The sequence below is a fragment of the Microtus oregoni genome, unplaced genomic scaffold (assembly GCF_018167655.1).
Source record: "Microtus oregoni isolate MIOR12 unplaced genomic scaffold, Mior012 000005F_ref0000423, whole genome shotgun sequence".
NCBI classification, from domain to species: Eukaryota; Metazoa; Chordata; class Mammalia; order Rodentia; family Cricetidae; genus Microtus; species Microtus oregoni.
Window position 1 is genome coordinate 8,842,301 of NW_024543064.1, and position 15,151 is coordinate 8,857,451.

At 51.0% G+C, this 15,151-nt stretch overlaps 1 protein-coding gene across 3 annotated transcripts; it reads left to right on the top strand.

The window, feature by feature from the left end:
- Nucleotides 1–3,944: 3,944 nt before the first annotated feature.
- Nucleotides 3,945–12,885, top strand: LOC121448348 (migration and invasion-inhibitory protein-like). 3 transcript variants are annotated; one of them, XM_041652300.1, is made up of 11 exons: nt 3,945–4,037; nt 4,628–4,784; nt 5,806–6,005; nt 6,264–6,611; nt 7,009–7,093; nt 9,449–9,557; nt 9,645–9,697; nt 10,034–10,163; nt 10,274–10,370; nt 11,090–11,224; nt 11,445–12,885. In XM_041652300.1, the coding sequence occupies exons 3-11, from the start codon at nt 5,883–5,885 to the stop codon at nt 11,514–11,516; spliced, it is 1,152 nt and encodes a 383-aa protein (XP_041508234.1). In that variant the 5' UTR covers nt 3,945–4,037; nt 4,628–4,784; nt 5,806–5,882; the 3' UTR covers nt 11,517–12,885. The 3 variants fall into 3 exon arrangements, with proteins under 3 accessions (XP_041508234.1, XP_041508236.1, XP_041508235.1); XM_041652302.1 differs by lacking the exon at nt 4,628–4,784 and having other exon boundaries at nt 3,958–4,037; XM_041652301.1 differs by lacking the exon at nt 3,945–4,037 and having other exon boundaries at nt 4,501–4,784.
- Nucleotides 12,886–15,151: the final 2,266 nt, after the last annotated feature.

The following is a 15,151-nucleotide window of genomic DNA, read 5'->3' on the forward strand; positions in this document are numbered from 1 at the left end:
TCCGTCACTTTCTGTCTGAATCTCCGAGACCCTGATCTCCTCACCACAGTGACAGATTTGTGCCCCCAGCCCCTCTCCTACCCTTACCTCTTATGACCTTTGCACTTGGAGCTGAGCGTGTGCCACACCCCAGGCATCCAGAATCCCTCCAGTTCTTGCCTGGTTCTTCAGATCCAGCCCCTTCTCCCCCCTTGTGTACAAGCGCTGCCGTTCTTCCTGAGCTGGCAGTTTACCTGGTGTGTATCACAGGATATGCATGTGTTCCAGAATAGTCATCTCAGGAGCTGCTGTGTTTGGGCTCTGTGAGGGCTGCTCTAGTGTTTGCACATTTGCCGTCCAGGACTCTGGGGAGCTCAAGCGCTCCTGGAAGCCTGTGGGCGGCCGCAGTTCTAGGACATAATGTGGTCGGATGTGACTGAGGATGGAGGCAAAGAGACCAGCCAGGCAATGACAGCAGCATTCTAGGAGGGCATGAAAGTGCCCTCAACTAGGGTGCTTACAACAGGAATGGCAAAAAGGGTCAGATTTCAAAACACTACAATGTGTACATGTGTATTTTTAAAGCAGGTGTGTGTGTGTGTGTGTGTGTGTGTGTGTTAGGGTTGCTATGTAGATTCTGGGATACAAAATCCAGCTGTCATGATTGTGCAGCAAAGGCCGTCAACACTGAGCCATCTCTCTACCCCTTTTGCTTTGTTTTTTCTTTCTCATTATGTAGCCTTATTAGCCTGGAGTTCACTATGAAGACGAGCTACCCTGAACCCACAGAGATCCTCCTGCCTCTGCCTCCTGAGTGCTAGGATTAAAGGCATGCATCACCACTGCCTGGCTGAATATCTATGTATTGATATCTTGTGATTTTAGTGTATGTGTTTAGTGAGCAGATCCCAGGCAAAGAGAAGAAGCCACACTAGGATGGGAGCTGGCGCTAGAAGTGCCCGTGGTGGACAGGGGTGTGCATGGCAGGCCTCAGTGGTAGTGTTACGTTGAGCATTTGTATTAGGTGCTCTAGAGGAACAGAAGCAACTGAATGTACACATGTGTTGTAAGAGGGGATTGATTAGCCTGGCTACACAATGGAGCTGGGTGGCCCGAAGTGGTCGTGCGCATGCTGGAGAGGCTGAGAATCTGGTAGCTGCTCCAAGGAAGGAAGCGCAGCAGTCCTGATAGCCTGGAGGCTCCCTGTACAGTGGCTGGTATCAGATCCGCGTTGAAGGGCCAACAAAGCCGGAGGATGATATCAGCAGTGACAACTGAAGCACTCAGAACAGTTTTTTCTGGTACTGTTTTTCTCACAATGTTTTCCGTCTAGGTTGCAGTTTGGAAGGTGCTGCCCACCACAAGGGTGGGGCCTTCCATGTCACTCCTCTCCGAAAACATCCCCAGTGACAAACAGGCACATCTCACCAGTCCTGGATGTCCCCTTATTCAGTCAAGGTGACAACCAATTCCAATCATCACAGGTCCACAACTTACTAACTTGACCAACATCTTTACATCATGCTTACTTTCCAGAAAAAGCCAATAACAATTGCATGACATTTTCTGAGAAGTCTTTTCAGACAGGAGAAAGCACTGGTCTCAGATGGACCAGCAAAACCGTTCCGCTCGAGTCCAGCTTGGTGAAGCAGTGAGTTTAACTGGGCTTACAGGAACATGAATAACTTACAGGAAGCTGTGCCACTGGAGTCTCCCGGTCCCCTGCAGTTCCGCTGCCTCACATGCCTTCCCCTTCCATGAGGGATATTAGTGGGCTCCACCTCTTGTAAAGGTGATGGCCACACAAGCCATCAGCCATTCTGCTTTCAAGATGGCAACAGCCATGTCATACCAGATTCCATAACCCTTTACCCTTCTTCCAGCTCTTTCTCTCCTTCGGCTCCCTCTTCTGTATTGTTTCCTGAGCGCTGGAGAGGGTGATAAGATGTCTGATGTTCTTCCATTTAAGGTTGAGCATTGAGCCACTACAACACAGCAACAGTCACTGAACTCTCGGCATTTTGATCAGTTACTGGCTTCCTCAGTAGCGAAACGGAAGCTCCCCTCACCAAGGCTGACAGCAGCAATAATCTATGTACGTAAATAAGAAGGCAGTTGGATAGGCACATCATGCTACATAAGAGCAGTACTAATATTCCTCTTTCCCCTTCCTTCATTTTTATGAGTCCATCTTTTTTAATAAAGTATCTGTTGTTTTATCTGTTTTAAGTGTCAGAACACTTAAAAATCCGGGTTGTCGGGGTAGAGATAGCTCGGCAGGTGAAGGCATTTGCCCCCCAGCCTAATGAACTGCGTTTGAACCCCAGATCCCACATGGTCAAAAGAGAGGGCCTTCTTTATTTTTTTATTTTTCAAGACAGGGTCTCTCTGTGTAGCCCTGGCTGCCCTGGAACTCACTCTGTAGACCAGGTTGGCCTTTAACATGATAAATTCTGTCTTGTTTTGAGACAGTATCTCACTATGCAGCCCCGGAGTTCATTAGGTAGACCGGGTTGGTCTTGAGTCCTTGCCTGCTGAGTGCTGGGACTGAAGGTGTGCACCAGCTACATGCACCCGCTCTCCCCAAGAGCTGGCACGGAATTGTCGGGCACTTGCAATATCAGTAAATTGTGCTTGTTGAATGAAGACAGTGAGAGCAAAGCAGGCCCCTTACACTAAACTCCAGGATGCTTCCTTTCTTTTTCTTTTCTATTAATTTATTTATTTATATTGTTTTTTCGAGACAGAGTTTCTCTATGTAGCTTTGGAGCCTGTCCTGTCCTGGAACTCGCTCTGTAGACCAGGGTGGTCTTGAACTCACAGAGGTTCACCTGCCTCTGCCTCCCAAGTGCTGGAATTAAGGGTGGCATGCGCGCCACCACTGCTCGGCTCCCGGATGCTTATTTCAAGTGTCCTCCAGTCTAGACCTTTTCCTGGGGCGGCTGGCCTTCTGTGACAGGGAGGAAGGAGAACGGAGAACGGCTAGCAGCCAGGGGCGTTTAAGACACAGAGCCGTTAAAAACACTAAGGTAGCACACTTCCGTGCATAGAGCTCTGGGTTCAGTTCCACACTCTGTATGCTGGAATAGGCTGGAATTCCAGTATTACAGGAGGTAGAGGCTGAAGAAGAAAGGAGTCAATCTGAGGCCATCCTCATGACATAGCAAGTTCGAGGCCAGTCTGAGCTACATTAAATTTTGTCTTGAGATAGGGTTTCTCTGGGTATCCCTGGCTGTCCTGGAACTTACCTCACCTCAAACTCAGAGATCCGCCTGCCTCTGCCTCCCGAGTTCCGGGATTAAAGGAGTGCACCACCATGCCCGGCTAATTTTGGTTTATATTTTACCGGACCAGATTTTTGGTATCTATATGGTAATTTTCTCTCCCTCTGTCTCCACTCTTAAATCTTTGCCTTTCAGGGCGTCAGACACAAAGTAGGCACCTCACAGAGACTTGAAGTGTTGAAGAAAGCAGGCCTAACAGCGCACGCCTGTAAATCCACCCTCCCCCACCAACCGAGAGGAGCCCTTAGTCCGAAGCAAGCCTAGGCTTCAAAAGACTTTCTCTTAAGAAAAAAAAAAAAAAAAAGCTTGAAAGATGGAATGCGTTGCCCTCGCCACTTGTCCCGCCTATTCGCAGCCTTTTACAGCTCCACAATCATCCGGAAATTACGTAGCTGGGCCACACTGACCAATCGGAACCTGTAGTTCCGGTGATTTCCATTCAGTAAAATTCAAGTTGGCAGACTTGACATTTTCAGTCAACAAATCAGCAATGAGCGGCTTTTAGCCCCACCCCCAAATTGAAACTGCCGCTTCCGGATGCGCACTAACGTTTGTCTGACGTCCTGCCCCGCCAATTGGCCAATCAGGACAGCTGGCGGAGGCCCCGCTCCAGTTTTACCCAATTAGGACAACCATCCGAGGCCCCACCCAGAGGAGGCGGATCCCCGGGCTGCTGGGGACCTCGGCTTCCCCGTGGAGGGCGTCCGAGTCCTTTTATCCTAAGCGGCTCTGATCTTGGGATCAGAGAGATGTACCTGCACCCGGCCAGACCAGGTAGAGAAGGGGCAAGCGCCTTTTCCAGGTCCGATGCGCACCCTGCCTGGGTGCGCGGGAGTGACAGGCTGGGGTCTGCTCTGCTCCCCACTGCAGACTGCATGGAGACCCGAGTCCCCGGGAACGTGTGGGGCCGCAGGGCTGGGACAGAGCAGGGGTTCTGACCCAACCCGGAGTAAAAACTCCGGTGCTGGTGGTGGAGTCTGGACCTGTGGTTCTAAAAGTGGGAAGCCCTTCCTTACACTGCAGACACCCCTTCCAGAAGCAAAGGAGGTGCTCCTGAGCTGGACCTCTGAAGGACCAAAGTTGCCTGGAGAAGAGGGAGGTTTCTAGGAACCTACCAGCCCTGTCAGGGCCAGGCTTCCCTAAGCGCAGACCCTTAGTCGGGAGTCATATGTCAACAAAGGTCTGTTTGCTCCAGAGCACTGCTAAGAGAGCAAAGAAATTATTCCATCCAGGTGTAGCTGGGTCGCTCATGGGTGAACCAATGAGTGTATTGGGGTCACTTCAGGAACTTATGTGACCCAAAGACAGGCAGCTGCACCGCTGACACACACACCTAGTGTGGGTTCTGATTCACCCCTGTACAGCTTGCAGGTGGCTCCATTCCAGATTTCTGTCCCTAGCCATTGTTTAAAGCAACTTTAAAATCTTGCAACTTTCTGAGGAGACTCTCACCTCCCACCAAGAGGGAGATGCTTGGATGTCAGGGGTAGTAGCTGCTATGCAACAACCAGGAACATACAGGTTAGTTCAAACCCTGCTTTGACACTAGCTATGTGACCTTGGGGTACATGAGCAAAAAATCAAAAAGTGGCTGGGGGCCGCTTTGTGTCAGCGAACAAGCTTACTGCTGCAGGGCCTGGGCTCAGTGCCAGCCCCAGATAACATAAGTTCTTAGGCTTTGAATTAGCACTCTGTACCAGTCTCTTTCTGTATGACAAAGGAATGAGATTAATTGTTTGTTTGTTTGTTTGTTTTTTTGTTTTTTGAGACAGGGTTTCTCTGTAGCTTTGGAGCCTGTCCTGGAACTAGCTCTTGTAGACCAGGCTGGCCTCGAACTCACAGAGATCAGCCTTCCTCTGCCTCCTGAGTGCTGGGATTGATTAAAGGCGTGCGCCACCACCTCCCGGCTAGGAATGAGATTAATTTTAAAAACATTTTTTGTCTATATGAGCAGGCGCATGCCATGACACATGTATGGAGATAAGAAGCCAATTCATGGAGTCAGCTCTCTCCTTCCACCCTGTAGACCCTGAAAACTGAACCCAGGTTGTCAGGCTTGGCCATAAGACCCTTCCCCACTGAGCCATCTCACAGGCCCAGGGGTCAGATAACTAAGGAAGGCCCAATGGGAGTTTTAGTCTCTTAACAGGCAAGCATTTTCCTGTTGTCCATAATCATTCAAAAACAGCCTTCCACAGCACTCTGAGGCGTGGTCTTTGGGGGGAAGAAATAGCACAGTTGGCACACAAAACAGATGGGAATTAAGAATGTTGGAGACCTGCCAGACATCCTGGCTGGCTTGGTACTGATGGACATTCTTTGAGTGCTGTACTGAGCGTTTAACATGCACTGTCCTGTGTCGCCCTAGTGACAGCATGGTAGGGTAACTCTATGCTGCCATGTTTATCAGGTTAGGACAAGAGGCACAGAGAGGTTAAGTAACCAGGGTGAGGCTGCAGAGTACAGGAGAGTCCTGGTTTGAATTCAGGCCTCTGGGACAGGTTCCCTCCCTCATCTTTTGTCATTGATCCTTTGACTTCAGGTAGAACGTAGCCTGAGCATCTCCTGTGAGTATCATCCAGCCCAGAGCCAGTGACAAGCTGTGAAAAGCTGAGACCCATGCCCCAGATGGCAGAGAATAAAGACCCCATTCAGCTTCGGCTGCTTAGCCTGGGGCTGCTGAAGCAGCTGTGGGCTGGGCACGATGCCATGTGTCGGTCAGTGGCCAGAGCAGCGTCAGAGGTAGGTGACCCCCTTGGTAATGCCCAGGCGGTGAGGAAAAGACTGCCTACCACCTGTGACTGTGTCCACACTTCCAGGGTCTATCTTATCCAATGCACCCATTTCACCGACGTTGCAAAACTGAGGCCATGGGAGGAAGGGACTGGGCTGGGACACCCAGAGGCCACGGCAGAATGAAGACCTATGAGTCCAGAGTGAACCTGAGTGGCTGGGCACTGGCCAGACTGCTGCTTGAGTAACCTGACCTGTTTCTTGCAGTCAAACCTGGACTATAGCAGCAGCGGCAACTTAGAGATGCCACTGTCCCAAGAGAGTTCCTCCAGCTCCTCGGTGGCCCCGAGCTCACAGGACAAAAGACAGGAGTGGGACCCACTGGACGGTCGCCGAGGAGCCACATCTGATAGGTCCTTCTATGGCAAGGACAGCTACAGGGTGGACTCTTTGCCATCTGTCACGTGCCAACACCAGGAGCCCCAGGATGAACGGCAGCCCCCCTCAGTACCCTTGCTAGCCACTGAAGGTCTGAAGAGGCCACCAAAAGGTCTGGGACTTCACGAGACACAGGTTCCAAAGTCCATGCTGTCACGACCAAGCAAGCCATCTAAGGTAACTCAGGAGCACCTGGAAATCCTGGGGAGCTTTTGGGCCTCCGTTTTCCCTTCCTGTCTGACAGACTGTTCCTGGACAAGCCTCCCAGTAGGAGGTGAGGCCTCTAGGAGATCCAGTAAGGTGTGTCCAGTTATTGCTAGTACATCTTTGCCCTTTTGGAAGAAGGAGGCAACCCTATTGGTCAGGTGGGAGGACTGAGGCTTGGAGCCTAGGCTTGTTCAAAGCCACACCCAAAGTGGGACCAAACTTACCTTCCCATTTCTGAGCTCCCCAGCTGAGGTTGGCGCCAACCTGGAGTCTAAGTCAATACCCAGTGTATTGTTCCCCTGAAACGGAGCCGCCTCTGGGCCAGGCCTGCCTTTCCAGCCCATGTCCTCCTTGTCTACTTCTTCAGCCCAAAGTGACCTTCTCCCAAGAGTCTGCAATGCCTGAGAGCAGGTGGCGCTTCCAGCCATACCTGGGCTATGACTGGATTGCAGGTGAGGGGTGGGGTTGGGCTAATCATAGCCCGGATACCCATGAAGCTGAATGAATGAGTGAATCAGGGCTGCTCGATATTTGAGCGTTTATAGAGGCCAGGCCCCTGCCCAACCCTAGTGGGAACATCTTCACGCTATTGCTCCTCTCCTGGCACCTCCGGGCTCCTGTCTTCCCTCCAGCCTCTTCTGCCTCGTTGCTGTCAACTGAGCGCTAAAATGCATGCTGCAGAAATTTTGCCATTTTAGCTTTTTGTTTTTAATTTTAACTGTTAATTTGTGTGTGTGTGTGTGTGTGTGTGTGTGTGTGTGTGCTTGCCTGTATGTATTTGCATCACGTTCATGTCTGGTACCTGTAGAGGCCGGAAGCGGACATCAGAGCCAGGAACTGGAGTTGTAGATGGTTGTGAGCCAGTGTGGGAGGTGGGCACTGAATCCCTGCAAGAGCAGCCGGTGCTCGTTTGTTTGTTTTCCGAGACAGCGTTTCTCTGTGTAGCCCTGGCTGTCCTGAAACTCTGTAGACCAGGCTGGCCTGGACCTCTGAGGTCCACCTGCCTCTGCCTCCCGAGTGCTGGGATTAATTAAAGAAATGCGCCACCACTGCCTGGTACAACCAGTGCTCTTCACCATTGAACCACCTCTCCAGCCCTACCTTAAGTGCGCACACACACACACACACACACACACACACACACACACACATATATTTGGTTTTGGATATAGGGTCTCTATGTAGCCCTTGGTAATCCTGGAACTAACTACCCATATAGAATAGGTTGTCCTTGAACTCACAGAGATCCTGTCTCGGCCTCCCGAAGACGAAGTTTAAAGGTGTATGCCACCACACCCCACTAAAAGAAGTGTTTTAGACACACAAATAAATAAAGATAAAATGCAGTTTTAAAAGTAATCTAACTTCTGCAACCGAGGTCCTGGTTTCCACCTCCTCCTTCCTGCAGCGGCTCTCCCTCCCATCTCTGTAAGTGGCAGCTTGGTGAACTTAAGGAGTCAGACTGTGACCTCGGGCCCAGCCTCAACCTGCCTCCCGTTACATGTTTCATGTCCTGAGCATTAAAACATTCTCTTCCTTAGTATATCTCTAGAGTCCACTGCCTCCTTTTAACTGTCCCTGCTTTCCCTCACCTCAAGGATGTGTCCTGTAAAAACATGGCTGACTTGATTCTGGTGGTCCATGTCCCCGAATGTCTCAGACTCCAGGCTTCACCCCTCCACCCTCACCCTCCATTGTCCATCCTGTCGCTCCTGAGTTCCTCACACATGCCAAGCACTTGCATTCTTCACCGAGTGGGCTATCCTTTTGATTGGCCAATGTGACTTCCTTGGTCTTTGCTCTGGTCACCTTCTCAGACCTCGCTTGCAGCCTCCTGCCCTGTGGCGCTCAGCCCCCTGGCCCTGGCCTCCAGATTCCCGGCACCATTCAGTATCACATCTCCGAGTTCCTTGGTGACTAATTAGTCTTTCGTCCTTTAGAATATCGCCTCCTCAGAGTGGGAACCTTGTCTGGCTTCCTGCTCTTCCCGGCTAGTAAGAATGTAAGCAGGGCTGGAGAGATGGCTCAGAGGTTAAGAGCACTGGCTGCTCTTCCAGAGGTCCTGAGTCCAGTTCCCAGCAACCACATGGTGGCTCACAACCTTCTATAATGAGATCTGGTGCCTTCCTCTGTTGTGCAGACACACATGCAGGCAGAACACTGTATACATAATAAATAAATCTTAAAAAAGAAAAAAGAATGTAAGCCAGGTATATGTCTATAATCTCTGTACTGGGTGGTAGAGGCAAAAGTGTTGAGTTGGAGGCCAGCCTGGGCTACATGAGATCTTGTCTCTGAAGTAACAGTATATAGTATATTTTTTTTAATATTTATTTATTTATTATGTATACAATATTCTGTGTGTGTGTGTCCGCAGGCCAGAAGAGGGCACTAAATCTCATTACAGATGGTTGTGAGCCACCATGTGGTTGCTGGGAATTGAACTCATGACCTTTGGAAGAGCAGGCAATGCTCTTAACCAGTGAGCCATCTCTCCAGCCCTATATAGTATATTTTTAATTCCAACACTTAAGAGGCGGAGGCAGTCCAGTCTCTGTGAGTTCAAGACCAACCTGGTCTATATATGAAGTTCCAGGCCAGCCAGGGCTCCACAGTTCCTGTCTCTGGAATAAATGGGTGTGTGGCCTCTGTTAAGGGCTCTGTGAGAAAGTTGTCTGTGGATGGCTATGTCAGGGCAGACCGGTGCTCAAACAGAGCTGGCCCTCAAGTGAGTGGAGAGTCCTGGGGCCAGGTGGGGCCCCAGCCCATTAGCCCTGCCTCCCTCACTGGTGCTTTGTCCACCCCAGGGTCCCTGGACACTAGTTCTCCCGTCACCAGCAAACCCGAGGCCTTCTTCTCCATGCTTCAGAGGTTCCGAGAAGCCAACAAAGAGGATTGCGTCTGCGACTCCCCTGAGTGAGCGGGCGTGTACAAGGAGGGTGGGGGGTGGTGAGGGGACTCTGTCACTCATCCTGCTCATCTTCTCTCGCCCCCTCCCCCCAGAGCTGTGTTCCCAGGCCTGCAGGAGAGCAGTGGTGTGGAAGAGAGCCACCAGTGTGAGTGAACACTCCCACCAGGGCACTCTGAGCTGGCGACTCGGGGAGGGCAGCCTGGTGTCTGAGCAGTGCGGGACCCATTCTGGCTGGGGCCCGGCTGGCTTAGGTCCTGCCCTTTGTAACCACCTCTCTCTGGCAGCTTTCAGAGATAGCGGGGTACAGCTCTTGGGGCCCCTGAGTGTGGACCCAAGACTTTGGGAGGAAAGGGGCTGGGGAAAAGTGGCCCAGAGTGATCCCTCAATGGATGGTATGGTTTGTGTGTTGAGGGACAGCCAGAGGCCCTGGCAGCAAATTGCCCGGCTTAGGGGCAACTGTGGTTTATCATGGGTCTCACAGGTGTGTACTGTTACCGTGTCAACCGGCGCCTGTTTCCTGTGCCAGTGGACCCAGGTACCCCTTGCCGCCTATGTGGGATACCCCGGGACCAACAGGGACCTGAGACTCTGGCGGAGCCCGCGCAGGTTAGGTGAGTGTTGAGAGCGTTGGAATTCCCTGGAGGTCCCACTGGACAGTTGCAACTAGAGTTGGGTACCGAACGTGGCCTCTGCTGATCTTGATGCTGTGCCTCTTGCACAGGGTGAGCATCCCCTTGTCCATCCTGGAGCCCCCACACCGCTATCGAATTCATAGACGGAAAAGCTTTGATGCCTCTGACACCCTGGCTCTGCCTCGGGTAAGCCGCCTGCCCGAAGATGCTAGAGGCTGGCCTGTGTGGCCAGGATCCTGAACTAGCCCTGAAGAGAGCTTGCTCCAAGGCTCTTGCATGCTAGCAGGCCTCTGGCTTCACCTAGGCTGGTGTGTCACCTATCCCCCACATGATGTCTAAGATGGGTGTCTACATGGGCACTATTTACTGAGCTCTTGGGTGCCATATGCATGGCTCTTAGGAGGGCTGTTTCCCAGAGCCATGCAGACATCCCCACGCAGGCCACAGAGGCAGAGTGGAGCTGGCTGGAGAGATGGGTTTGATCCCAGACCTTTATGTTTCTATCATGCGTCTCATTTCCTAGTCAGGATGGAAGTCAAAGGGCGTCCTGCTCACATTGGGTGAAGGACAGGGTAGCTGTAATTGGGAGAAGAGAAGAGGGGAAAGACCCTTCAGCTCCCCTACAAACTGGTAGAAAGGGAGCATCTTTGATGTTGGGGTCATGAAGATGGTTTAGTGAAGTCATGCAATTTAGATGTTCAGGGCCAAGTTCAGTGTGGAAAGGACTCCATTAATACCCACATCCTCTCGTCCATCTTGGGGAGGGTTGGGGTGGCCAGTTGCCAGGTTAATAGGGACTGGGAATGGGTAGATATACCTGGGTCCCCAGGGAGAGGCTCGTGGCTCCTCAGGGGTCTTTCTCGTGTTTTTGGATGGCAGATGCGTCTAACCTTTTCTCTCCACAGCACTGTCTGCTGGGCTGGGATATCTTCCCTCCAAAGCCTGAGAAAAGCTGTGTCCCCAAGAGTCTTGACCTCTGGTCCTCTGTCTCCTGTGGAGCGCAGCGCCGACATCTGTCAGCCACCAGCCCATCCCGCCTGGTAGGGTCTAGGGTGTGTCCCGACCTGGGGTGAGGGGGGTCCAGGTAGGACAGATCCTATCACGATGGGGGCTCAGGCCCTGAAAACTTCGCCTCTCCAACTTTGGCATTCCTTCCCACCTGCCCGAGTCTACTTCAAGGTGCTGGAGGAATTGAGGCTAATGCTGGGCCCGACCTATCCCCGGATGACCCCTGCTGACACCTCCCTGTTCACCTTCCAGGCCTTGCCAGCACAGGTCCCACCACCAATCTGGTCAGAGCCTCAGGTTTCCCAGCTCCGTCCCGCCCATTAGAAGCCCTGTGGACTGACCACTCAGAAGGGAACAGTATTCTACCTGTGTCGTCAACCTCCCCTGAGGAGGCAGCACCTGAGAGATGGATGGACGCCCCTACAATGAGGCTGAAACCTGTCAAGACAGAAGTGGCTGTGCTGTTGAGATGGGAGGGTCCAGGCCTGGCGCTGGCCCATCCTTCCTTCTCCTGGGGTAGGAACTCAAGGGTGGAGGGGGCAGAGACTCTGTCAGTAGTATGCAAATAAAACTCAGGGCCCTATACTTCCCATCCCCACATAGCTTGCCTTTCCTGCTGGTCTCCTTGATGTCCAGGTGTCCTGGTCACAACTGGCTTCACTTTGCCTAAGGGAGACACTGGCTACCTGCAGGCGAGCACCCAGTGAGCACCCATTACTTGGAGTGTGGCTTCTTTTTTGTATACTTTTTGCCATAGAGTCTCACATGGCCTAGGCTGGCCTGGAACTCACAATCCAAGGATGACCTTGAACTGCTCCAATCCTCCTGCCTCCACCTCCTGAGTATTAGGATTACAGGCATATCCACTGTGCCCTACTTGAGCTTCTAGCTTTTTCTGTAGCTCTCAGATCTAGATAGAGGCCGTCTACCAGGCAAATGGGGTGGTTCCCCAAGGCAGGCTAGAACCAAGGTCAGTGTTACAGTACCTCAGGCCTGGGGAGATGGCTCAGTGGGTAAGAATCTTGTTATGTAAGTTTGAGGACCTGAGTTCAAATCCCCAGGACCCATGTGAAAGCCAGACATGTACTGAGTGTCTGTAATCCTATGGGGGGCATGAGAGGTGAAGACAGAGGAATTCCTAGCCTGGCTTACACATTGGAAAAACAACAAAGAAACTCCTTACCTCACGATGGAAGGTATAGATCAACACCCAGTGTGGTCTTCTGCCTTTTTTATGCACACCATGGCATGTGTGCACCTGCATTCACACGCACAAACACACACACAAATACACACATGTACAGACTCACTAAAAATGTGTCTCATATCAAATAGGTGAGCTCTGTCCTTGATCTCAACAGAAGGGTTCTCTTGAAGTCCCTGGCATCTCCATGCCCTTTTCTGGGCCCAGTTCTAGAAACGGGGTGGCTTACAACCCTAGGAAGGATAAATTGAGAAGCTGATAGTTTACCAAGCAGCACATCAGACCAGAGCTTGGAGGTGTTAGGGAGTAGGATCCTGTTTCTCCCATCCCTTGTGTGCTTTGGGTTGCGTAATATTCCATTTCAGCCTTGTGGGCTGGAGAGTTAGCTCAGAGGTCAATAGGTTCTGAGTTCAATTCCCAACAACCACGTGGTGGCACACAACCATCTATAATAAGATCTGGTGTCCTCTTCTGGCACTCAGGCATATGTGCAGGCAGAACACTGTATACAGAATAAATAAAATCTTTAAAATAAAAATTTTCAGCTTTGGCACTGAGTGATGGCTCCCTCTTAAAAGCACATAGTATTTGTGTTTGAGTGAGATGATTCTCTAGCATGTGAATGTTTGCTCTGTATGGGTGGTTGGGTTTCGATAGGCTTGGGGTGTATGGCTCTGTTGGAGGAAGTATCTCACTAGAAGTGGGCTTCGGGAGTTTAAAGAGTCACTCTTCTGAGTGTGTTCTCCATGTGTCCTGTTCATGGTTCTAGATGTGAATCTTCAGCTCTCAGCTTCTAGCTCCAACTGCCACGTTGCTGTACTATCTGCATCACTATGGACTCTAACCTTCTGGAACCATAAGTCCCAAATAAACCCAAATAGCCCCTTCCTCTGTAAGTTGCCTTGGTCATGGTGTTTTACCGTGGCAGTGGGACAGTCACTAACACACTGCTCTGTCGGAGGCCTGGCATTGAGGGCACACTGGTGCCTGTGACTCCAGCTGCAGGGGATCCCACACCCCTCTCTGGCCTCTGTAGATACTTTTGCACACGTGAGCACACACAACATAATTTTTTTTTTCTTAAGTTCCAGTTTCAGGCTGGGGAAATGGCTCAGCAGTTAATATAGGCTATTCTCCCAGAGGTCCCGGGTTCAATTCCCAGCACCCACATGGTGTCTTACAACTTTCTGAAATGTTAGTTCTAGGAAACCCGATGACTTCTGGCCTTTGCAGGCATCAGGCATGCACGTGGGACACAGATGTACATGCAGGCCAGACGCCCGTACTTGTAAGAAACCTTTTTTTTTTTTTTAAATGCCAGATTTATAGAACAAAACAGAGCAAATGGGAACTTGAACCGTTCAGAGGCGTGTGTGTGTGTCTGTCTGTGTGTGTCTGTGTGTGTTTTGAGATCAAGATGGTCTAAATGGCTTCAAATGTAGCACAATTAATAAAAACCCAGAGACAGATAATTGGGGTTCAACCTGAAGACCAGAAAAGCAATGCAGCTAAGCCACTGGCTCTTATCTCTACCTCAGTCTGAAATGGTGATCCTGCCTCCAGGAATCTCAGAATAGGACTGAGTCTGAAACCTGTCTCCTCCAGTCTTATATTCTGAATGTGTATGTAGTGTGAAATACAAGATTATTTACTTCTAAAACAAGTATTCTATGCTGTTCTGATCTTGAAATTCACATTTTGGTCCAGCCCAAGGTCCTCCTCAGCCTTGCTCTTGGTTTGCTCTGAGCATTTCTGCCCAAATGGGGAGAGTGGAATATGGCTTCAGAAGCACCGCCTCCCAACATCGTGACCTTAGGTATATTGTGTGACCTCTTGAGCAGGCTTTCACTGCTTATAAAAGTGTGACAATGCCAATAAGAGGCGAAGGGGACAATACAGCCACCCAGGGTGCTGCAGATGTTACCCATGTAGTGTCTAGATGGTTCACCCTCATGGTCTCATGGCTGGGATCTGAGCTGGGGTCTCCCTCCAGCGTCAAGAAAGAGGGTCTTGCCATGTAGCACCTGTGCATGGAAGAGACAAGACACGGTCGAGGTGTGGATGGCTTCTGCAGGATTCCCATGAAGGTACTGTGGTCATGTGGAAGGCTGTAAGTTGGACTGTGGTAGGTAGGGGGTGTTGGCACCTAGGAAGACATTAAGACTCCCCTCAGCTCTTGCTGCTCCCCGCTCTAGCCTGTCGTACATCAGCATCATCCAAATCCACTCTCGGTCAGCCTTCCCCAGGCTTTTGCCTTTGCCTGTCTGCGAACACATAGGGATGCACCTTCTTACCCGTTAGTCTGGCTGCCAGGTTCTCCCAGCATCCCTCAGTCCCAACCTGTTACAGGGTATGGCTGGCACACCTGCCTATACCCTGACATTTTGTTGACCGTCCCTTTTGTACCTTTGGCCTCCTGGCTGCTGCACCTGCTTCCCCCTCACTCCCCATCTCTTCACATGGCCCAGCTCAGCCTGGTCATGTCACTCTGGACTCTCCCAGATGTTCCTGCCTCTGGCTGTGCTCTCGTTTTTATCTACGGTAAACGTTCTCCACCACACCTAGGAGCAGTCATGGCCTTTTTTTCTTTCTCTCTTTTTTAACTTTTTTTTTTTTTAAGACAGGGTTTCTCTGTAAAAATCCTAGTTGGCCTGGAACTCACTTTGTAGACCAGGCTGGCCTCGAATTCACAGAGATCCTTCTGCCTCTGCTTTCTGAATGCTGGGATTAAGGCATGCCCCATCACAACCCAGGG